This window comes from Macrotis lagotis, chromosome 3 (genome assembly GCF_037893015.1).
Source record: "Macrotis lagotis isolate mMagLag1 chromosome 3, bilby.v1.9.chrom.fasta, whole genome shotgun sequence".
Classification (NCBI taxonomy): domain Eukaryota; kingdom Metazoa; phylum Chordata; class Mammalia; order Peramelemorphia; family Peramelidae; genus Macrotis; species Macrotis lagotis.
Window position 1 is genome coordinate 145,667,814 of NC_133660.1, and position 23,772 is coordinate 145,691,585.

Here is a 23,772-nt window from a genome sequence, read left to right on the forward strand (position 1 = left end):
GGTATAATACTTTCTAATTTTTTCAATCTCTCTGTCTCTCTTTCAACATAGTTTCATTGTTGTTGTTGAGTCATTTTGGCCATGTCCAACACATTAAAGACCTCATTTTTGGAGTTTTCTTGGGAAAGATGCTTGAGTGATTTGCCATTTCCTTCATTAAATAGGTGAAGATCTGAGGCAGAGTTAAATGACTTATCCCGGGTCGCACACCTAGTATTCAAGACCAATTTTGAACTCAATTCCTCTTGACTTCAGACTATTCTATCATACATTTAACTTACATGACTTCAAGCAATCATTTCATACTTGCTACCCATGAGATCTTGGGCAACTCGATCTTTTTAGGTCTAAATTTTCTCATTTGAAAAATGAGGTGATAGGATTGGATGATCTCCAAGCTTCCTTGTAGCTTTCAATTCTATAATCCTAAGAGGTGCCTCATTAATTTTTTCAATTAGCAAACATTTATTTTCCCTCCACACCCCCTTTCTTTAAAAAAAGAAAAAAAATTTTGTACTAAATATACATAATAAAAAACAAAATTCTTACGTTGACTATATTCAAAAATACGTTTCTTTCTGCATATTGAATGTCTCACCTCTCTGTAAGGAGGTGGTATAAACATTCTTCATCATTGGTTCTCAGATTCATGTTTGGTCAATGAATTGAAAGGATTTAGTAAGAGTGTCAAATTTGTAGTTTTTTACAATGTTACTGCTTTAGTTTAAAGTGTACTCTTTGTTCTGCTCACTTTACTCTGTATAAATTCACAAAAGTTTTCCCAGGTTTCTCTGAAACCATCCCATTATTCATTTCTTATGATACAATAGTATTCTATCTCATATACTATAATTTGTTCAAGCTTTCTTCAATTGATAGCACCAGTTCTTTGTCACCGTTGCTTTTTGTCTTTCTTTGATCTCTTTAGGGATACCTTATAACGGTATCATGGATCAAAGATTATACATATTTTAGTAACTTTGGGGACACAGTTCTAAATTGCTTTCCAGAATGACTAAGCCTAGTGTTAAAAGAAATCAGAGTTGGGGCAAACAGAGAGATGGATTAAAGGATATATTACTGTTATTCATTCGGAACAAACTGCTGCGCCACCCAGGACAGGCCGATAGTGCTCTTTGAGTTTGGGAGCACTGGCAACAACTTCAGCTGATGCCGAGGGTTGCAAGCATAGGCTACATGGGTGCAGCTCGTTCCCTGCAGCATCTTCGTCTTCATGGGCTGCAGCCCACCGCAGATGTAGAGGTGAGATGGAGAGCTCTGCAGTCAGCTTGTTGCTGAAGACAGCAGCTGCCGCAGGGAGATGCTTCTCTACCTCCCTGCTCAGCTGCCAGGAGGATGAGGCCGACAGACAGCACTTGCCTGGTCAGGTATGAGTGCAGTTTGCCACCCTGGCGCTCAACGCTTTCGGCTCCCGGACTGTTTTACCTAACTGTATTGGGGTAGAATTATTGTGTACCTGCTTCTGGAGTACGTGAGCGTAAGATTCAGTCCTCTGGAGGCTCTGCGGTGAAAATGATTCCAAAAGAGCTTTCTTTTCTGTTTAAGGTTAAGAAGTCTGAACTCCTAAGGCATTTGTAATTTCCTTTAGGTTGGTGATATAGAACACTCAGTTGTCATTGATCATACTCAGTACCTCTACCGAGGCATTCTCAGATTGTCCTGGACAACATCCTTGAACTTTACTGTTTATTCTAAACAGCTACTTAGGAACGCAGTTGTCTCTTAGACGAAGAAATGGGAAAATATATGAAAATAGAAGAAAAAATTGTGAGTAGCCTACAATATTGTCACATAGCTTTTTTTTTAGTTTTTTTTTGCAAGGCAAAATAATTAAGTGTCTGAGACCAGATTTGAACCCAGGTACTCCTGACTCCAGGGCTAGTGCTTTATCCACTATGCCACCTAGCCACCCCACACATAGCTTTTATAGATAAAGAAAACTGAGATAAAGTGTTGTGAACTGACCAGAAGGTTTGCTAGGAGGATTGATTCAAAGTAGCAGAAGGAATCTTTTACCTTTGTATGGAAAAAGAAAAAACTGTAAGAAGGTAAAATGTTGTTGGGGCAAAAAGAGAATGAATATTTAATTTCAAAATTTTTTTTATTTTAATGATTATTTGATGCTTGTTAAAACTGAAAATGGAGGGTGACCAATTTTACTTTGTATTTCTAAACTTACCACTTCTGTAGGGAAAGGAATAAAGGGGATATGGTTCTCATTTTCTTCTAAAAATGTACTATAATTTTAATAACGATCTTGCCAAAGGAAAAAGTCCAAATAAAACCATAATTTCCAAATTATTTTTATTTTGACAAAAATATGTGTGTATAATGTATATATATATATATACAAAAATTCTATTGGCAAGGTCAAAATTGTAAGAAATCAACTCAGAAGAGATGTGGTAATTATAGTCTTTAAAACTTCTTGATTTTGTGATTTTTGAAGTGGAGATAAAAACAGACAGATATCAATTTTTTACTATTATTTTAATTAGAAAAAGGGCAAATTATGAGCATTATCATGTTTTATTCTCAGTTTTCTCTCCTCTACCAAATCTTTGATTTTTATTCTTTCTATTTTTCTACAATGATATCTTACCTTAGATACTTATTAATTCTGTGACCTTGGGCAAGTGCATTACCACTATGGAAAATTCAATTTCCTTATTAGTAAAATGAGAGGATCTTCCTAGATAGTCTGTGAGGGTTTTTCTAAATTTGGATCTTTGATTCTATGATCCTATTATCCTATGTTTGTTGGGAAAACCAAGATGAAATAATCAAGGTCTTGTATTTAATTGGCATAATGAAAAACTCAATTTCCTTATTAGTAAAATGAAAAGATCTTACTAAATGATCTATGAGGACCTTTCAAGATTTTGATCTCTGATTCTAAGATCCCATTACTTCTGTTTGTTAGGAACACCAAGATGAATTAATCAAGATCTTGCATTTAGTTGGCATAACCTAAAAGATCTCAGAAGCATCTTTACATCCAGTGAGGCATCAGAGTAAGATTTTAGTGAAGGACTAATATTCCAATACCAGTAACTGGGTCTCTGTTTTGTTCTGCCATGTCCCAAATATATCTTTCTAGCCTGCTTTATATCCTTTGAGAGGAGCTGGTCCTAGGATGCAGTCTTTCCATTTCACTACTTATTACCAATTATTCTGGACACTGGCTACTTTTCTTCAGAATAATCTGTCTCCCAAAAGCCTACTTTGGTCATACCCATCTTTCAGAGGGTTGCCTACCTGATACACACCACTGAATTTCCCTAATGCCAATCAGTTGCCTACCTGCTTATTATTTTCTACCATATTCTCCTCAAGTTCTGTCTACTTATTCCAGATCCTTCCTAATTATCATAGCTGGGAATTTCCTATATTATCTTCTTATTCTAGTGGTGATTTCAGAAAACTACTGACAAATATCACTGAGTTGAAAAAAATGATTGTAAAAAAATAGAGATAAATGTTATAATTTCTGAGGTCAACTTTTGGTGTTTATTTTTTCCCTAGTATGCCCACAAGTTTCCCAAAGAAGTTATACAAATTCTCATGCCTTTTTTTCCCTATAAATTCTTCTTTTTCCAAGAGATAAGAATTTTTCTTCTTTTTCATAACTAAGATACCTATATCATTTCATTTTTTCAAGTTTTATTAATGTCTTTTGATTTGAAATATTTTCTCCGAAGTTGCTTTAATTTGCATCGCATTGCTAAGTAGTAAGGATAAATAGGTTTCATGTGATTTAAAATGATTTTATTTTTTTTATGAACTTGACAAACATTAACAAATGAAGACATTTCCTTATTCAAAGAACAGAAAAAAGAAAATTATATAGGACACCATGAATGAATGAAGTGTTTATTAAGGACTTAGTGAAAAGTACTATGCATATAAAAAGAGAAAAAGAAGACAGGCTCTGTTCTAAAGGATCTCACATTCTAATGTAGGAGAAAATGGGAGATTTCAACTTCAAGTCAAATAGAAATGTGCCATGATCTTTAAGGTACAGAAGCAAAGTAGGTGTTAATGTCTTAGTGTCATTTGCAATGATAAAATCATATTTATTTATGATGTTGAAACATTTGTTGGTGCCAAGGATGTTGATGAGAAACATTTTCTTTTCTGGTCACAGTACCTGTGACTGCAGAAACAACAGGATCATTTGCCAGACTGCATTTGCAGTCTGTACAGGTTGCACAGGGGTTGATTTCCAAGATAATGGCTAGTGACATCAGACTGGATCTCGTTTAATGCATTGTGCATAAGAAGTTCTTGATAAATGTTTATTGAATTGAATTAATGAACTAAAAACTTACTTAATGCTGTTTTGTTCACATAAAATTTCCTTCCCATAATGAGTAGCTAGTTTTCAAAGGAAGAAATTCAAACCATTAATAATCATATAAAATACTTAAATAATTAGAGAAATTTAAATTAAAATAACTTTTGAGGTTCTACCTCATATCTATCATACTGATAAAGATGACGTAAGATGAAAACAAAAAATATTGGAAGGACTATGGAAAAGCACATGCACAAGTGTACTATTGGTAGAGCCATGAATTGGTTCTGATAGATTCTGATAGATAATTTGGAACTATGTTCAAAAAGTTGCCAAACCATTTATGCTCTTTCACTACTAGTGCTATACCCAAAAAAGTTAAGGAAAGAGAGGAAATATCTCTGTGCATAAAACTATTTATAACAACTCTTTTCATGGTAGCCAGAAAGTGGAAAGTAAGGGAACATCCTCTTGTTTTGGAACATCTAAACAAATGATGTTAGGTGAATGTATTGAAATATGAGTGGGCCATAAGAAATGATGAAAGAATAATCTCAGAGGAAATTAGGAATACATCTACTAACTGATTCAGAAAAAAAGAAAGCAGAACCAGAAGAAATTTTTGTGCAATGAGAACATTATAGAGCAAAACAATTTTAAATTACTCTAGAACTCTAATCAATGTAATGAAAATAACACTGTCTGAAAAGATGAAGATGAAATATATGACTGACCTCCTGAAAAAGATGTGATGAAATTAAAATGCAAGAAAAGACCTTTATTTTCTTGTTATGGCTAATGTGTGAATATAGTTTGCTAGCTGATAACTATGTATGCATATATATAGTGTAGGAAGTGTGAGCTTTGTTTTTAAGTTTTTTAAATTTGATCAAAAGTGGGAAGGTAGTAAGAGCAGTATATATTGTAAAACACTTGTTAATTGAAAAATAGGGAAAAAACCTGTTTTTAAAGTTCATTGTTAAATTACAAATAATAAAAGCATGGCATCATTTGTGGTTAAGTTATTGGGATAAAAATCTTTGATATTTGATCATGGGAGAATAGTAAATCTGCTTAATCTCTGATATATTTAAGATCATGTTTATTATCAAATTACCCTCTTCCTAGTTAGGATCACTATTTAATGTTGATCTTACCAAAGCTCAATTTTCTTGTTGATGCCCCACAGATGGGGTAACTTCTACTGGAAAGATCAGGTAAGAACCAGTGAAGCAATGTCCTACAAGGACAGGGTAATGCATTATTGTATAGAGGTAATTTAATGGATATATGAAATAAAATTGTAAAATAAGAAGGGAGTGGAAAGAATATTTACTGGATTTGGATTCAGAGGAATATGGTTTTGAAAGCTAATTTTGCCATTTACCTAGGGGGCTTTGGGCAAGTCATTCACTCTCTGGACCTCAATTTCTTCATCTGAGGAAAATCACAAGTAGAATAGGATTTACCAGATCACCTCTGAGTTCCTTTTAAGGTGTAAATCTATTATCTTGTGAACCTGTAGTCTTCTCTTCCTTAAATATTCTAAGTGATTTAATGGTGATCAATGGATTTTATGTACTGATCGCATGTCTGGAATGGTTACTGAATAGATAGATAGGAAGAGGGATATTTGGTATAAGATTTCTGCTTAGTGAAGTTCCTTAATCTCTTTTATTTGCTAGGTTTAGGTTTGTTGCTTTTACTTAGAAATCAAAACAATACAGTATCACATTTTGGTATATTCATGTATTACCTTTTTTGTCACTTTTTCTTCAACTTTATTGTTCAAGAAACATTTTTAATCTCATTTTTAACCTTCCATTTTCATTTACAAGAGGGTGTAACAAGTTTTATGGATCACTAAAGCTGTGAACCTCTCTTTAAACTTCACCTTCTTCCTTTTCAAATGTAGAGACTTGAACTGTGTTGTTAGGTAGTGTTTAAGAGATAAGATATTATGATCTCATTTCACACTGCTCTCAGAGGAGACATATGATGATGATTGTATTAATTCTGCTCTTTTTTTGCCATAGAGATGAATAAAGAATTTCTAAAGAAAGTGAAGTTATTCATTCCAGGAAACATAGCATAACATAGCATAGCATAGCACAACATAACATAACATCAGAGAATCCAGAGCTGGATAGCTTTAGAGATTCTTTAATCTCTCCCTTCCCTATTTTACAGATGAGGAAACTGAGGCCCAGAGTGGTTAAGTGACTTGCCTGAAGTCACACTAAAAATATACTGACCCCTTCTAACTCATGACTTTTGATTATAATTCCAATAGTCTTTCCCTTATATATATTATATATATTACATATCATATAAAGTAACATAATATACTATATATTACATAGTAAATGTGATGATATAAAATATTTATATAATATATAATTATATCTATAATTATTTTCAAATGTCTGAGAAGAAACAAACTCTGTAACCAGTTGTCAACAATTTTCACTGAGGAGGAACAAAAGGAAAGAGGCTTAAATATAAGGGAGTCACAATATAAAGAAATATTAGTCATTTTTTAGCATGATCCACATTCACTTGTTCAGTCCTCTAGTGGGAGTACAATGTAGTTCTGACTAGAATGTCTTTGGGTAAATTATTGTTCCTTAGAATCTAGGTACCATGAGACTTGCCTTGCCTCTAGGGATTGTACATGTGTCTGTTATGGGAAGTTACTTAGCTGGGAGTTTCTTTCTGCTCTTAATATCAGCAAAATTCCATAAACAGCCTCTGAATGTGACCAAGAAATGTCCTCTCCTGAATTCCATGCTTTCCAATTTAAAACTGAGCAGGTAAATTAATTTTAGTTTTCCAAATATAAGTCACTAAGAATTTGGGGATGTTTAGAAAAGGGATGTTTTGCTCTTCTAGCATTGCCAATCACCTTCATAATCCATGAAATTGTAGATTTCTCCCCTGCCCTGCCCATTATCCCCAAAAGAAGAAAACATTTAACCATATTATACATTAATAACCATGAGACTTCTCACTCATGCTTCATGGAATTTATAAGTCTAAAATGTGTTGTAAATGTGCTAATTTAAATTGGCATAATTAGTAATAATAATAGGTATAATGTTATTTATGTAGGGCTAACTACACACCAGTTTACATGATAATTTATGTGCTAACTGAGCTTAGTGCTTGACAATTATTATCTCACTTAATCTTCACAACAAACTTGGGAGGTATGTGTTATTATTATTATTATTCTCATTTTACAGATGAGGAAACTGAGGCAGACAGAGGTGAAATGACTTGTCAAGAGTCCCATAGCTAGTTTCAGAGACTAAATTTGAACTCAGGCCTTCCTAACTCCAAGTCTAACACTTTATATTCTATACCACCAACTAGCAAATTCACTTAAACCTAACCCTACATGGAGGCATTTGTATATAGGTAATGGTGATCAATAAATATCTGCTTCTTAATTGATAGATTAAATATAAGTCATTTAAAATGATCAAAGAATCATGGGATGTGTCATTGATTTCACCCAGTCCAGTGTCATCTGTATCCATGAAAGTGGTTTGGTATGAGAAAACACCAGTTGGAGCCTTCTGTTATGTGAACATTTGTTTGAAAAATATCACTTTGTAGTCTCCTGAAATGAGGGTCATATACTTAAATCTATAGTACCACATCAATATGGAAATCTGTGTAGTTATTCAATGAAATGAGAGAAATTGAGAACCTTACCAGCTGCCTACTGAAGGGGGGATAAATCAGTTTGATTCTTTTTCCCCTCTGTGGGGTTCTGCTACCTTAGGGGGTCAATAATGGAGAAGATATTAACTCCATCATCCTCTGCTTCAGATACTGCAATCTGTGGTATTGAAAAGGGAAAGAAATTTAGAGACAATAGGGCTACATAGTAAAAGATGTGGAGAGATAAGAAATAACCACCCAAAATAATGTGTTATTTAGTTTTGCTTCAGGAGAGTCTAAATTAAAGGACCAGTGAATAGCATTAAGTGAAATGTTAAAAGGTAAGAGAAAGCTTAGGTTAAAAGTGTAAGCCAAGAATCCAGAATATATGGCCCACTTTCTAAAGATAAAATTCAAATAGATTTTCTGGCTTGATGGTGGACTAATGAATGCACCATGCTTCTTCCTATTGTTTTTCAAAATAGATACAGAAATTCCAAATCCTGCCTTCATTTTGTTGGACATGGTCCCCACCATCAGTAGCCCTTCTCCATCCTGGAATGAAGTTCAGAGACTGCCACCTTGGCATCCTATTTTTAAAATGTTGTCAACTCATGGTTTGAACAAAAATAATAAGAGCTCCAATTTATTTAGCACTTTCAAATTGCTGTTGTTTTTCAGTTATGTCTAACTCTCCCTGACCCCATCTGGGGTTTTCTGGGTAGAGGTTCTGCAGTGATTTCCCATTTTTTCCTACAGCTCATTTTACAGATGAGAAAACTGAGGCAAACAGGTTAAGTGACTTGCTTAGGGTTACACAGAAGATAATAATTCTTCCTGATTTCAAGTCCAGCATTCTAGCCACTGTCTAACCTAGCTGCCCACTTTCAAATAGGTAGTAAAAGTTTAATTATTTTCATTTTACAGATAAGGAAACTAAGGTTCTGAAAGCTTGATTTGCTCAAAGCTCTGGTGGTTAGGAAGTATCAAAAACAAAAGTGGAATGAAAAACTAGTTCAAAAGAAATGAAATTAAATTTCACAAGGAAAAACACAAACATGTTTACTTTAATTCATCATATATTTACTGAGTACCTAATACATACAGGTCCCATTAAAAATCAATTACATCACTAGAAAATGACTTAACTTTACAGAAGTTCATGTGAAAAGCACTTAGAATTTTTAAATGACCACAAAAACTAGATGAGTCGATAAAGTGACTTAGCTTCTAATAAAATGCACACCCAATGCTAAGATAGCATTTTAGCTAAGGGAAGTAACAGAGCAGGCTCTATACATCAGACTACCGCTGAAGTAATATGTCTAGTCATTTTCAACAACTTAAAAAATAATGATGAAGCTAAATGAATAGGCAGAGTCTGTCCTATAAGGAATTGTTGTGGAAATTAGGAAATTTTAACCTGATGAAGGAAAAGGGGAACCTGATACCTTTCCAGATTCATTATGTAGAAAGAATAGACTTGTGATTCATTGTTGCTTTAAGGGAAAAAAATGGGACCAATAGATAAAAGGTTTAGGTAGGCAAATTTCAGTTGGATATAAGAAAGAATTTTTTACAATTAGTGCTGTCCAGTGAATAGAATAGTCTCAGATTAGTAACTTCTCAGTTACTGGAACAGTTTGATAGAATTCAAATCTGAAAGGAGCTTAATCTGCCTGTCTCATTTCACTGATGAAGAAAAGGTTCAAAAGCAGAAAGGTCTCCTGTCTTTGGATAGATTCCATGATATCTTAAGGATGTCTTCATTTCTTCATTTGAAGATTCTAGGATTAGATAGTGGTAATGTGTATGAAACATATGGAACCAAGCAGGATAACTTCTGCAGTACTTGGGGACTTCCACCTGAGGGTATTTCATGGAATCAAGAAAATACTTAGAAATGTTTATATGCAGGACCAAGACACTCTCTCTCTCTCTCTCTCTCTCTCTCTCTCTCTCTCTCTCTCTCTCTCTCTCTCTCTCTCTCCATATAAATATATATGCATATATATATATATATACATTGCTTAAAAATTTAGAAAGTCAAATCTATATAAAATTCAGGCAGAGATATTTTACACACACTTCAATAGCTATATATTTCCCAAATAGGGAATAAACAAAGCTTTGAGATGTTTTCTCTAGGGTCTTTTAGTCTCCTGAGCCTTTTACCACAAAGTAAACAGTACAAGGAAAAGGGAATTTGACTCCAATTGTTTTCAAAAAGGATTTGAAATCAGCCTATGTATCAACTTACATGTTTTTAAATAACTCATATAGTTTTTCTTATATTTAGATTTTGAGTAAAGACTAGAAGTTCAATAACCATTCAGAGCTTGATTCCATTGCTAATCATCAAGAAGGCTTTAACCTGATCCTTTTTTCTAACCTGGGATAGTTTGTCTCTGCTTAGGCAGCCTAGTAGCGCTCTGTCCCTAGGAGCTTACAATATTGGTAACAGACAGTGCCAACACTCAATGAGTTTTAAGCCTTACTGTAGCTCAGAACTCCAGAACTCAAACAATCCACCAGAATCAACCTCCCCAGCAGCAGAGACTATAAGTCTGTACTGCTATGCCTGGCAGTTTGTATCTTCTTAAATAGAGATGTCATCTTACTTCATGTTGGAGATTTATAAATTTTTGATTTTTTTCTGAGGGTTTTCAATCATTATGTGCCAAATGATGACATTTGGCAAACTTTGAGAATACTTCTAAATTTTTCTTTTTTTGACAATAATTCATCCATTACTGAAGCATTATTCAGATGTCTCATTGATGAATGAAAGTTGATTTGGGGTTCTTGAATTCTATTCCAGCAGAACATAGTTTGGTAAATCTCACCAACTTTGTAAGGCTTGAGCCTGGAATTGGGTGTTATAGCTGTAGTGTAGATAATTTTGGAGATGCTCATCCTCAGATAGAAGATGAGAGAAGCTGTGTGATCTGAGTTAACTAAAGGAAGTACCCAGTTGGATACTGCAATCATAAGCTGTTGAAATGTTGAAACAAGTAGAATATTTTATAAGCATAAATATCCACAGAATATGAAGTACAAAGTATCTGGTTTTTGTTCATAAGCTTTTAAAAGTTTCAAAGTGGGCAGCTAGGTGGCACAGTGTATAGAGTACTGGCCTTGAAGTCAGGAGGACCTGAGTTCAAATCCAGCCTCTGACATTTAATAATTAACTACCTCTATGACCCTGGGTAAGTCACTTGACCCCATTGCCTTGCAAAAACAAAAAAAGTTTCAAAGTAACCAATGAGAAGAAATTGGTTTTTTTTAATTATTGAAACTTATTTTCTTCTTTCAAGTCTGAAAAGTGATTTCCTTTTTTGAATTCTTGACTTTTCTCAACCACTAACAAAAGACTTCCAGACAAGTGGTTTAACAAATCAGTTAGTCAAGAATGATACCTGAGTCACAGGAGTTCTTAACCCTGGTGTCTGTGAACTTTTTTTTAAAAATTTCCATTTAAGTGATTTCTTTTGTAATCCAAAGTATTCTATTTTATGTACTTACAATCCTTATTCTGAACGGGATAAGGTAAATGTCACTAGACTGTAATGACACATTTAAAGATTAAGAACCTCTTGACATGTTGCCTACTTTTAATTTTCTAAGGTATTGATGCATAACAATAACAATAACAATGATAACTAGCATTTATGTAGAATTTAACATTTGAACATTTAATATATTGTATAGTATTTGATCCTCACAGCAAATTTGTGGGGTAAGAGAAGAACCACTATTTCCATTTTTTTATTAAAGATTTTATTTGAGTTTTTGAGTTTTACAAGTTTCTCCCAATCTTCTTTCCCTCCCCCTCCCCATGGAAAGCAATCTGTCTGTCTTTACTTTGTTTCCATGTTGCACATTGATCCAAATTAAGTGTGATGAGAGAGAAATCATATCATTAAGTAAGAAACAAAAAGTCTTAGAGATAATAAGATCAGACAATAAGATATATGGTTTTTTCCCTAAATTAAAGGGAACTTTGTTCAAACTCCATGGCTCTTTATCTGGATACAGATGGTATTCCCCATTGCAGACAGCCCAAAATTGTCCCTGAATGTTGCACTGATGGAATGAGCAAGTCCATCAAGGTTGAACATCGCCCCCATGTTGCTGTTAGAGTGTACAGTGTTTTTCTGGTTCTGCTCATCTCACTGAGCATCAGTTCATGCAAATCCCTCCAGGTTTCCCTGAATTCCCGACCCTCCTGGTTTCTAATAGAACAATAGTGTTCCATGACATACACATACCAGTTTGCTAAGCCATTCCCCAAATGAAGGACATTTATTTGATTTCCAATTCTTTACCACCACAAACAGGGCTGCTATGAATATTTTTGTACAAGTGATGGTTTTACCCTTTTTCATCATCTCTTCAGGGTATAGACCCAGTAGTGATATTGCTGGGTCAAAGGGTATGCTCACCTTTGTTGCCCTTTGGGCATAGTTCCAAATTTCTCTCCAGAAAGGTTGGATGAGTTCACAGCTCCACCAACAGTGTAATAGTGTTCCAGATTTCCCACAACCCTTCCAACAATGATCATTATCCTTTCTGCTCATATTGGCCAGTCTGAGAGGTGTAAGGTGGTACCTCAGAGAAGCTTTAGTTTGCATTTCTCTAATAATTAATGATTTAGAGCAATTTTTCATATGGCTATGGATTGCTTTGATCTCCTCATCTGTAAATTGCCTTTGCATATCCTTTGACCATTTGTCAATTGGGGAATGGCTTTTTGTTTTAAAAATATGACTCAGTTCTCTGTATATTTTAGAAATGAGTCCTTTGTCAGAATCATTAGTTGTAAAGATTGTTTCCCAATTTACTACATTTCTTTTGATCTTGGTTACAGTGGTTTTTATCTGTGCAAAAAGTTTTAATTTAATGTAATTGAAATCATCTAGTTTGTTTTTGGTGATGTTCTCCATCTCTTCCTTAGTCATAAACTGCTCCCCTTGCCATAGATCTGACAGGTAAACTAGTCCTTGATCTTCTAATTTGCTTATAGTATTATTTTTTTATGTCTAAATCTTGTAACCATTTGGATCTTATCTTGATAAAGGGTGTGAGGTGTTGGTCTAATCTGAGTTTCTTCCATACTAACTTTCAATTTTCCCAGCAGCTTTTATCAAAGACAGAGTTTTTATCCCAATGGCTGGACTCTTTGGGTTTATCGAACAGCACCTTACTATAATCATTTTGTGCTAATGCACCTAGTCTATTCCACTGTTCCACCACTCTATTTCTTAGACAATACCAAACAGTTTTGATGACTGATGCTGTATAATATAATTTTAGATCAGGTAGGGCTTCTTTTTCATTTTTTTTTCATTAAATTCCTGGAAATTCTTGACTTTTTATTTCTCCATATAAACTTACTTACAACTTTTTCTAACTCATTAAAGTAATTTTTTGGACTTTTGATTGGTAGGGCACTAAAAAGATAGTTTAGTTTTGGTAGAATTGTCATTTTTATTATATTAGCTCTACTTATCCATGAACAGTTGATATTTGATCAGTTATTTAAATTTGATTTAATTTGTGTGAGAAATGTTTTATAATTGTTTTCAAAAAAGTTTCTGAGTCTGTCTTGGCAAATGGACTCCCAAGTATTTTATATTGTATGAGGTTACTGTATCTTGCTAAACATATATAGAAAAGTTGGTATGAGGGTTTATGTTTCCAGTAATTTTTTGGATGATTTCTTGGGATTCTCTAGGTAGACGATCATGTCATCTGCAAAGAGTGAGCATTTTGTCTCTTCCTTCCCAATTCTAACTCCTTCAATTTCTTTTTCCTTCTCTAATTGCTGAAGCTAACATTTTTACCATGATATTGAATAGTAGAGATGATAATGGGAACTCTTGTTTCACTCCTGATCTTATTGGGAATGCCTCTAGCCTTTCCCCATTTCATATAATGCTTGTTGATGGTTTCAGATAGATACCGCTAATTATTCTAAGGAACAATCCATTTATTCTTACACTTTCTGGTGTTTTTAATAGGAATGGGTGCTGTATTTTGTCAAAAGATTTTTCAGCATCTATTGATATGATCATATTATTTCTGATAGGTTTATTGTTGATATAATTGATTATACTAGCAGTTTTCCTAATACTGAACCACCCTGCATTCCTGGGATAAATCCTGTTTAATTATAATGCATTATCACAGTGACAACTTGTTGTAATCATTTTGTTAAGATTTCATTTAATATTTTTGCATCTATATTCATTAGGGAGATATGTCTATAATTTTCTTTCTCTGTTTTAACTCTTCCTGGTTAGGTATCAGCACCATATTGGTTTCATAGAAAGAGTTAGGCAGAGTTCCATCTTTCCCTATTTTTCCAAAGAGATTATATAGAATTGGAACCAGTTGTTCCTTAAATGTTTGGTAGAATTCATTTGTGAATCCATCAGACCCTAGATATTTTTTCTTAGGGAGTTCAATGATGGCTTGTTGAATTTCTTTTTCTGAGATAGGGGTTGTTTAGGTATTTAATCTCCTCTTCATTTAACCTGGACAACTTATATTTTTGTAAATATTCATCCATTTCACTTAGATTATCAAATTTATTGGCATAGAGTTGGGCAAAATAATTTTGAATTATTACTTTAATTTCCTCCTCATTGGTATTAAGTTCACCTTCTTGTTTATTATACTAGCAATCTGGTTTTCTTCTTTCTTTTTTTTTTAGTCAAATTGACCAGAGGTTTATCAATTTTATTGGTTTTTTCATAAACCCAACTTTTGGTTTTATTTATTAATTCAATAGTTTTTATGCTTTCGATTTTATTAATTTCTCCTTTAATTTTTAGAATTTCTAATTTGGTATTTAATTGATGGTTTTTAATTTGTTCTTTCTCTAATTTTTTTAGTTGCATATTTAGTTCGTTGATTTCTTCTTTCTCTAATTTATTCATGTAAGCATTTAAAGATATAATATATCCCCTGACAACTACTTTGAGTGAATCCCATAGGTTTTGTTATGTTGTTTCATTATTGTCATTATCTAGGATAAAATGATTAATTCTTTCTATAATTTGTTTTTTAGTCCACTCATTCTTTAAAATGAGGTTATTCAGTTTCCAATTGGTTCTGGGTCTATATCTCCTTGGCCCAATATTGCATATGACTTTTATTGCATTGTAATGTGAGAAAGATGTATTTACTCTTTCTGCCTTTCTGCAGTTGATCATTAGGTTTTTATGTCCTAGTACATGGTCGATATTTGTATAAGTTCCATGTACTGCAGAGAAAAAGGTATATTCCTTTCTATTTCCATTCAATTTCCTCCATAAGGCTACCATATCTAGTTTTTCTTACAATCTATTTACCTCCTTAACTTCTTTCTTGTTTATTTTATGATTCGATTTATCTAGATCTGAGAGTGGGAGATTGAAGTCTCCCACTAGTAGAGTTTTGCTGTCTATGTCTTCCTGTAGTTCTTTCAGTTTCTCCTCTAAGGATTTGGATGCTATCCCATTGGGTGCATATACATTTAGTACTGAAATGACTTTATTATCTATGGTACCTTTTAGGAGGATATGGTTTCCTTCCTTATCTCTTTTAATGCTATCTATTTTTGCTGCTGCTTTGTCTGAAATAAGGATTGCTACCACTGCTTTTTTCACTTCAGCTGAAGCAAAATATATTTTGCTCCAACCATTTACCTTTACTCTGTATGTATCTCTCTGCTTCAAATGAGTTTCTTTAAGCAGCATATTGTAGGATTCTGGTTTTTAATCCACTCTGGTATTCGCTTAGGTTTTAAGGGAGAGTTCATCCCATTCACATTCAAAGTTATGATTACTAATTCTTTATTGCCCTTCATGTCTTCCCTCTGTTTGTATTTTCCCCTTTCCCCGCTTATCTGTATTCCCCAGTATTTTGTCTCTGAATACCACTCCCTTCACTGTGTTTGCCCTCCTATATCACCCCTCCCCTTTCTTTCACCTTTCCCTTTTTCCCTTTTCCCTTCCCTTCCTTTTCTTAGTTCTCCTTTCCCCCCTCCCCCTCCCTTTCTCTGTTCTCCCCTCCCCTTTCCCCCTTTTAATACTTGACAGGTTTGATGTTTTTTAAGTTAACTGAGATATGTGTGTAAATTGACTTTAAGCCAAGTCTGATGAGAAGAAGATTCAGGTGTTTCTCATGTCCTTCCTTCTTCCCCTCTCTTACCACAGGTATTTTGTACCTTTTAGTGTAATGAGATTAGCCCCATGCAATTCCCTCCCTCCTCCCATCTCCTTCCTGTCCCCCTTTTTAAGGAGGTAGTTTTTTTTAAAATCATTCTATGTGAGTCATAGAAAATTCTGAGCATGTGTCACTTTTAGCAAGTATATTCTATCTAATAGAGTTAAAATTCTTGAGAGTTATTAGAGTCTTTCTCCCAAGTGGGGTTAATGCCAGTTACATCCCATTAGATAGCAGTCTCATGGATAAGTCGTGAGTGTCCATCACTTCTGGCTAGGTGTATTCTCTCTGTCAGAGTTACATTTCTCAAGATTTACGAGAATCTTTTCCCCCATGCTGGGATATAGCCAGTTACAACTTATGGGATAACAGGTTTTTTTCCTTTTACCACCACCCCCCTTTTTTTTACCTTTTCATGTGTCTCTTGAACCTCCTGTTTGCTGTTCAAAATTTCTATTTAGCTCTGGTATTTTCATCAGGAATTTTTGGAATTCTTCCATTTCATTAAACGTCCATCTTTTTCCCTGGAAGAGAAGGCTCAGATTTGCAGGATAGTGGATTCTTGGCTGTATCCCAAGCCCCCTTTCTCTTCGTAATATCTGGTTCCAGGCCCTTTGATCCCTTAATATTGATGCAGCCAGGTCCTGTGTAATCTTTACTGTGGCTCCTTGATATTTAAATTGTTTCTTTCTGGCTGCTTGCAGGATTTTCTCTTTTATCTGATAGTTCTGGAATTTGGCCTCAACATTCCTTGGTGTTTTCATTTTAGGATCTTTTTCTGGAGGGGATCGATGTATTCTTTCAATAACTACTTTGCCCTCTGGTTCCATGATATCAGGGCAATTTTCCATCACTAGATCCTGTAATATTAAGTCCAGGCTTTTTTAACTCTTCAATGTTTTCAGGAAGTCCAATAATTCTCAGGTTGCCCCTCCTCAACCTATTCTCAATGTCAGTGGTTTTGCTGATGAGGTATTTTACATTTTCTTCTATTTTTTTCTATTTTTTGATTTTGTTTGACAGGCTTTTGCTCTCTCATGAAGTCATTAGTTTCTGCAGACTCCATTCTTTTTTTTTATGGAGGAGTTTTCTTCATTAACCTTTTGCAACTCCTTTTTCATTCAGTCAATTCTACTTTTGAAAGAGCTTTCCATTTGCCCAATTGAGGATCTCAGAGATTTATTCTCATTTTGTATTTGTCCAATTGTATTTTCTAGGGATTTGTTTTCTTGTTGCAAGGTATTAATTGTCTCTCCCAGATTTTCCAGTTGATTTTTTAAACTCCTTCCTTATTTCTTCAAAGAAGTCTTTCTGTGCTGGAGACCAGATCATAGTCTCCTCAGAGGTTCTAGATCTCTCTGAGTTAGGGTCTTTTCCTTCCAAGAATTTTTCTATGGATCCACCTTTCTGCTGACTCTTCTTCATTTTGCTAAGACCTTGACTTGGGGAGGGGCTGGTTTACAGGGGTTTGGTGTTGGGATCATTAAAGGCTTTACTCACTGAGTGCAATTTTCCTGGATGACCAGTAGGAGGTGCTGGTTGCTTTCTTTGTAGTGTCTGTGACCTTGATTGAGGCCTATTCCCTTAGCTTGAAGGGAGGGGTTGAAGCTATTGAATCTTTTTTGCCTTCAATCAACTGTGAGCTTTACCCTGGGGTGAGGTCATTCCTCTCCCTATTGTCAGCTGGGCTGGTTCTTCTGCTCACACACCTGCGCCTGAGGCAGAAGTAGCCTGCAATTGTTTGTTCTGGGAAGAGGCCTCAGGGGCAATGGAGGAGTGGACTCAGAGTTCCTCAGACCAGAGGAGCCCAGGGATGGTGTCTAGAGCTCTCCTGTATTGGAACTCTCTCCCCAGCCCTGTCAGCAAGCTCCAGAGGGTCAGCACCAATACCAGTGCCTCTGCTCCCTAGTTGACTCAAGCCCCCACAGTCTAGCCCCACTGCTGATCCAGCAGGTTTGGCTCTTGGGCCCTCAGGTTCCCTGGCTCCAATTCAGCTGCTAATCTGGCTGATCCAGGATTGATCAGCCCTCTGAGCAGGGACTCACCCACCGGGGCTTACACAAGACAAATCCTGAGGTAGATCTTTCTCCTGGCTTTTTTTTCTGGGTTTTGTGGGTCAGATTTCTGTTAAGAGGTTTGTTTCATATGATAGATGGGGAAGATCGGGAGACTTTAGAACTGTGCCTGTCTTCTCTCCACCATCTTGGCCCGACTATTTCCATTTTCAAGATGAAGAAGCTCAGGTTCAAAGCAGTTAAGTAATTTGGCTATGATTCATAGCTATTCCTTGTCAGCAATGGAATTCCAACTTATGTCACTTATAATTCCAAGACTAGTGCTCTTTTTATACCAGAGGAAGTGATAGTCCCTCTTTAATCCTAGTCAGATGACTTTTGAAGAACAGTTTAAAAGTTTTGCGGACCATTCAAAAACAGAAGTATTGATAAGGTATACTTATTCAAGAAGTACTACCTCATATCTATTAGTCTGGCTAATAGAAAAAGAAAATAAGAAATGTTAGAGGGGATTGTTTGAAAGATGGGATCACTTTTGGTGGAGTTTTGGACTGATTCAACCATTCTGTAAAACAATTTGGAAATATGTCCAAAGGATTGTAAAACCATGTATATCATTTGACCTAGCAGTGTTAAATAAAATACTGAGAGGTTACTAGGTCTATATCCCAAAAGAGATAAAAAAAACGAAAGGAAAATGATCTATATGCACAAAAATATTTATTGCAGCTCTTTTCTAGTGGCAAAGAATTGGAGATTGAGGGAATTACCATTTATTGGGGAATGGATAAACAAATTGTACTGTATGATTTTTATGGAATACTGCTATGTGAAATGATAAAGGATGATCTCAGAAAAACCTGGAAAGATTTAAATGAATTGATGCAAAGTAAAATGTACTATGTACAAAATGATATCAATATTATAAGATGATCAATTGTGAATGACTTATCTACTCTCAATGACCTAAAACAAATCAGAAGGGCTTATGATGAAAAATGTTATCAATATCCAAAGAAGGAAATAATGTTGGGGCGGCTAGATGGTGCAGTGGATAGAGCACCAGCCCTGGAGTCAGGAGGGCCTGAGTTCAAATGTGACCTCAGACACTTAATATTACTTAGCCATGTAACCTTTAGCAAGTCACTTAACCCCATTGCCTTGCAAACAGTCCAAAAGAAGGAAAGAAATGATGAATTCAGAATGAAGTATACTTTTTTTTACTTTATTTTTCTTGAAAATATTTTGGAGGTTTTGTTTTCTTTCACAGCATGACTCTTACAAAAATGTTTTGCATGACTACACATGTATAACCTATTTTAAAATGCTTACTTTCTCAATGAGGGAACAAAGAAGTAAATTTGGAATTCAAAGTTTTGAAAGTGAAAGCTAAAAATTGTTTTTACATAAATGGGGAAAAATAAAAAATAAAATATCGAAAAAAGAAAAGAAAAATAACTGGACATGATGCAGTGGGGAAGCCTAAAGACTACCAGTTACTACAAGTGATTAGTGGTCATTTTTTTCTCTCTGGGTCTCAGTTTTCTCTTTTATAAAATGAAGTGGTCTTAGGTAAATAACAAAAAATTCTTTTATATGAACATGGCCCATATCTTGATTCTATTTGCTTTTGTTTTAATGTGGCCTTTGGAACTATGATGTGATAGATAGCATGTACTTTGTGTACATTTTATAGCTATACAAATAAAAGGGTTCATTTCTTTTTTTAATTAGGTTTTTGTGAGGTAAATGGGGTTAAGTGGCTCGCCCAAGGCCACACAGCTAAGTAATTATTGAGTGTCTGAGGCCAGATTTGAACCCAGGTACTCCTGACTCCAGGGCCCATTCTCTATCCACTGTGCCACCTAGCCACCCCTAAAAGGTTCATTTCTAATGAAAAAAAAGAAAAAATAAAGAAAGATGGGTAGCCATGTTGGTAAAAGAGATGACATTAGAATACTAGTTGTCACACCTAGGGATATTTAGTTTGGAAAAAAAGAAGTATTGAAGGGGCATGGTTTATTTTAAAGTACTTGCATGGTTAGATTTAAATTGTTGAATCTCAGAGATTACCAGTTGAACCCCAATCAAAGTATGAAATTTGACTATAATCATTTTGACTAGACGTCTTCCATTTGAAGATATCTGATAATAGGGACAGCTCTAACAGGAAGGGGTTTTTTTTTTTTTTGCTTATATTGAGCTGAAATTTGCCACCCAGCTATCTAATCACTCTTGTTCTTTTCTCTTATTGTTCTATCCCATTCCACCTGCCAAGAACAAATCATGGGGCCATAGGCACAAAGATCTGGAGCTGGAGAGGATTCCCTTTATTTTACAGGTGAATAAAATGAGACTCAAACAGGGTAGTTAATTTTTTCCTGAATCACACAGTCGTTGAATGTCTGAGGAAGAATTGAAAGTTGTGTCTCCCTAACTTCAAGTCCAGTGTTTTAGACATTTCCTGGAGACCTTTCTATTCTGTTGCACACACATTTTTAGTGATCTCTTCTTCCTCAAATAAACTTTTATTTAATTATTTGTGTGCAGTTGTACTCAGAGATGTGCTGGTAAATATTAAATAGATAGCTCTTCAAAAAATGTGCATGGGAAATTGTTTTCAGTTTCAACTACATTGCTAACATTTCCCCCTTTCATTTTATGAAATCTAAATAATCAACAAAACAATATATCAAACTTTAATTTGCAGCCCTTGCTGATTTCTGAGGTGAAAATGTAATAATGGGCTCCCCAAGAGCTGACTCTAGCACAGCCCTGGCTTCTAGCCCATCACTCCTCCTTAGGGAGTCAGGAACTTAGTTTTTGTCTTTATATTACCAGTGCTCTTAGACATAGTAAGCACTGACATCTTTTTTGAAAAGAATAGAAAAGGGTCGGCTAGGTGGCAGTGGATAAAGCACCCGCCCTGGAGTCAGGAGTACCTGGGTTCAAATTCGGTCTCAGACATTTAATAATTACCTAGCTGTGTGGCCTTGGGCAAGCCACTTAACCCCATTTGCCTTGCAAAAACCTAAAAAAAGAATATAATTAATAATTTGTAATATCTTAGATCAGTTTCAGTCTGTTGTTTATTTTTTATATTCCCTAATTAAGAAAAACTAACTGTAGTGGTCATTTAATATTTGTGGAACTTGAATATGTATTTTAGTATTGAAAACTTTAGCTACCATGAGTAGATGTAGTGAAAAGAGCAGGACTAGAGGAGCAATTTATGCAATCATCATCATCATCATACTCAAACATTTATACAGTGATTTAAATACTACTAAATACTTTATAATTTTTATCTAATTTATCCTCACAAAAAGCCTGGGAGTTAGATAAGTGCTTTTATTTATAGAACTATTTTATAGATGAGGTATCTGAGGCACAGAGGTATTCAGGTATTCTTACTCTAGGCCCAGTACTCTATTGAATGCATGGATGAGCATAGATGAGCAATAATAACAATGACAGTAAAAAGATAATACTATAAAAACAACAAATTTGAAAGCTGTAAGAGTCATCATCCAGATAATGACCATTCATAGCTCTAGAGGACTAGTGATAAAACATGTTATCCATGATAGAGTCTAGAAACAGCTATGTCTATATCTCTATAATAGAGTATAGAACCATTGACAGAATTTATTTTGGTTGATTATGAATAGTTGTTCAGAGAAAATTTTATTTTTTTCAAAGAGGATGAGAGAGAGACGAAATACATAATTTTTAATTAAAAAAGTAGAGGTGAGGGGAATGCTACAGATGTGATTGCATGCATCTTCAGATAAGGTCAGGGTATTATTAACTCTTTTAATTTGCAGTCAGAGACTTCTCACCAAGTGGAAATAATCTGTAAATGTTTATAATGTAAAAACAAAACACATCAATAAAATTTTTTTAAAAAGATGTCTCAAATTAGAGACATCTTTTTGAATGACAGCTTTTATGTACAATTTAAATAAAGTTAAGTTCCTGAATAGCACATTTCTTTATCTTTATATTTTTACTGATATGATCCAGCCTGAGAGATAGCATGTAATAAATAGAGAGAAATCTGGGCTTGGAGTTAGAAAAACTTAGGTTTAAGTCTCTAATCTAACATATCAATAACCTCTCAATACCTTGACTAATTCACATAGGTTATAATTATAGATAAATTGCTAAACTGCTGAAGAGATTTCCTAATGAAAACACTATTCCTCTTTCCCCTATCCCATCACCAAAGGGGAGGGGGTTGAATACAGATTGTTTGCTAAAATTATAAAAATTGATTTGCAGAAATCTGAAATGTTTTTACTTTTCTTTTTAATCTAGAGAATTAAATTGTACCTGTGAATCAGGTGCAAACACCATATAAAGTTATTGCTTTCTTTGAGGAAAAAGATGTCCACTTAAATATGTCTTGAAAGTCATCCTAGTCATCTGAGACAAAGTGGTTTCCATAGTGAGTATCATCATGTACAAGAAGTCTGTTTGGTTACTCATTCTTCCTTTGACTCTAACAGGAACAGTCTTCAGTGGGAATATTCTGATTTGGCCTACAGATGCCAGCCACTGGCTAAATATTAAGATCATTATAGAAGAACTGATTGAAAGAAATCACAGTGTCACTGTGCTGACCTCACCAAGTTCTCTCTTCATTAAGTCCAGCCCTGATTTACAGGTGAACTTTGAGGTGTTTCCTGTTCCTTTTGAGAAGAAGGATGTAGATACCTTGATTCATAATTTGATTATGCTATGGGTAGACCACAGACCAACACCTTTGACTCTTTGGACATTCTATCAGGAACTAGGAAAATTTTTTGAGTACATCTTCAAAATTAATATGCAAATCTGTGATGGAGTACTAAACAATCAAGCATTAATGACAAAGCTTCAAAAGGCAAGGTTTGATGTATTAGTAGCAGATCCAGTAACTATCTGTGGGGAACTAGTTGCTCTCAAGTTAGGAATTCCATTTATGTACACCCTAAGATTCACACCTGCTTTCACGGTGGAGAGACACTGTGGGAAAATCCCAGCCCCGGTCTCTTATGTGCCAGCTGCCTTGTCAGAGCTCACAGACCAGATGCCTTTTGGAGAACGAATTAAAAACATGATATCTTATCCTCTGCAAGACTATATATTTCAATCCTATTGGGGAGAATGGGATTTATACTACAGCAAAATTTTGGGTAAGTCTGGGTTAATGTACAAACTTTTCCTTTCTATTGACTATTTTAAACCCTGAACCAGTCTTTCATAGGAAACATCTGAGAATGAATGAACTAAAATGTAGAAACTTTTTTACCAAGAAAAATGGAAATATCCTTCACATAGGTTTGTAAAACAAGGGTTTTCTTCTTTTCCTAATAAAATATGTAAATTGAGCCAGAGGTATACCCATAATCCCCATACCACCCTAGAGAAAGAATTAAAGAGGGGAAACATTTAAATTCTTTGGACCCAACCTAATTTCAAGGCTCAAATCTTCTTTCTTCCTTGTACTCTTTTTATACATGTGAAAGATTTGATTTTTAATTTTTCCCCCCCAGAATATTGTTGGGACTT

At 34.7% G+C, this 23,772-nt stretch overlaps 1 protein-coding gene across 1 annotated transcript in view; it reads left to right on the forward strand.

Moving 5' to 3' along the window:
- The first annotated feature begins 22,678 nt into the window (after positions 1-22,678).
- LOC141517876 (UDP-glucuronosyltransferase 2A2-like) overlaps positions 22,679-23,772 on the forward strand; it is a 154,782-nt gene continuing 153,688 nt past the window's right edge. Inside the window, exon 1 of the mRNA XM_074229313.1 lies at positions 22,679-23,396. Coding sequence (XP_074085414.1) covers positions 22,679-23,396 — 718 coding nt within the window. The remainder of the gene's footprint in view (positions 23,397-23,772) is intronic.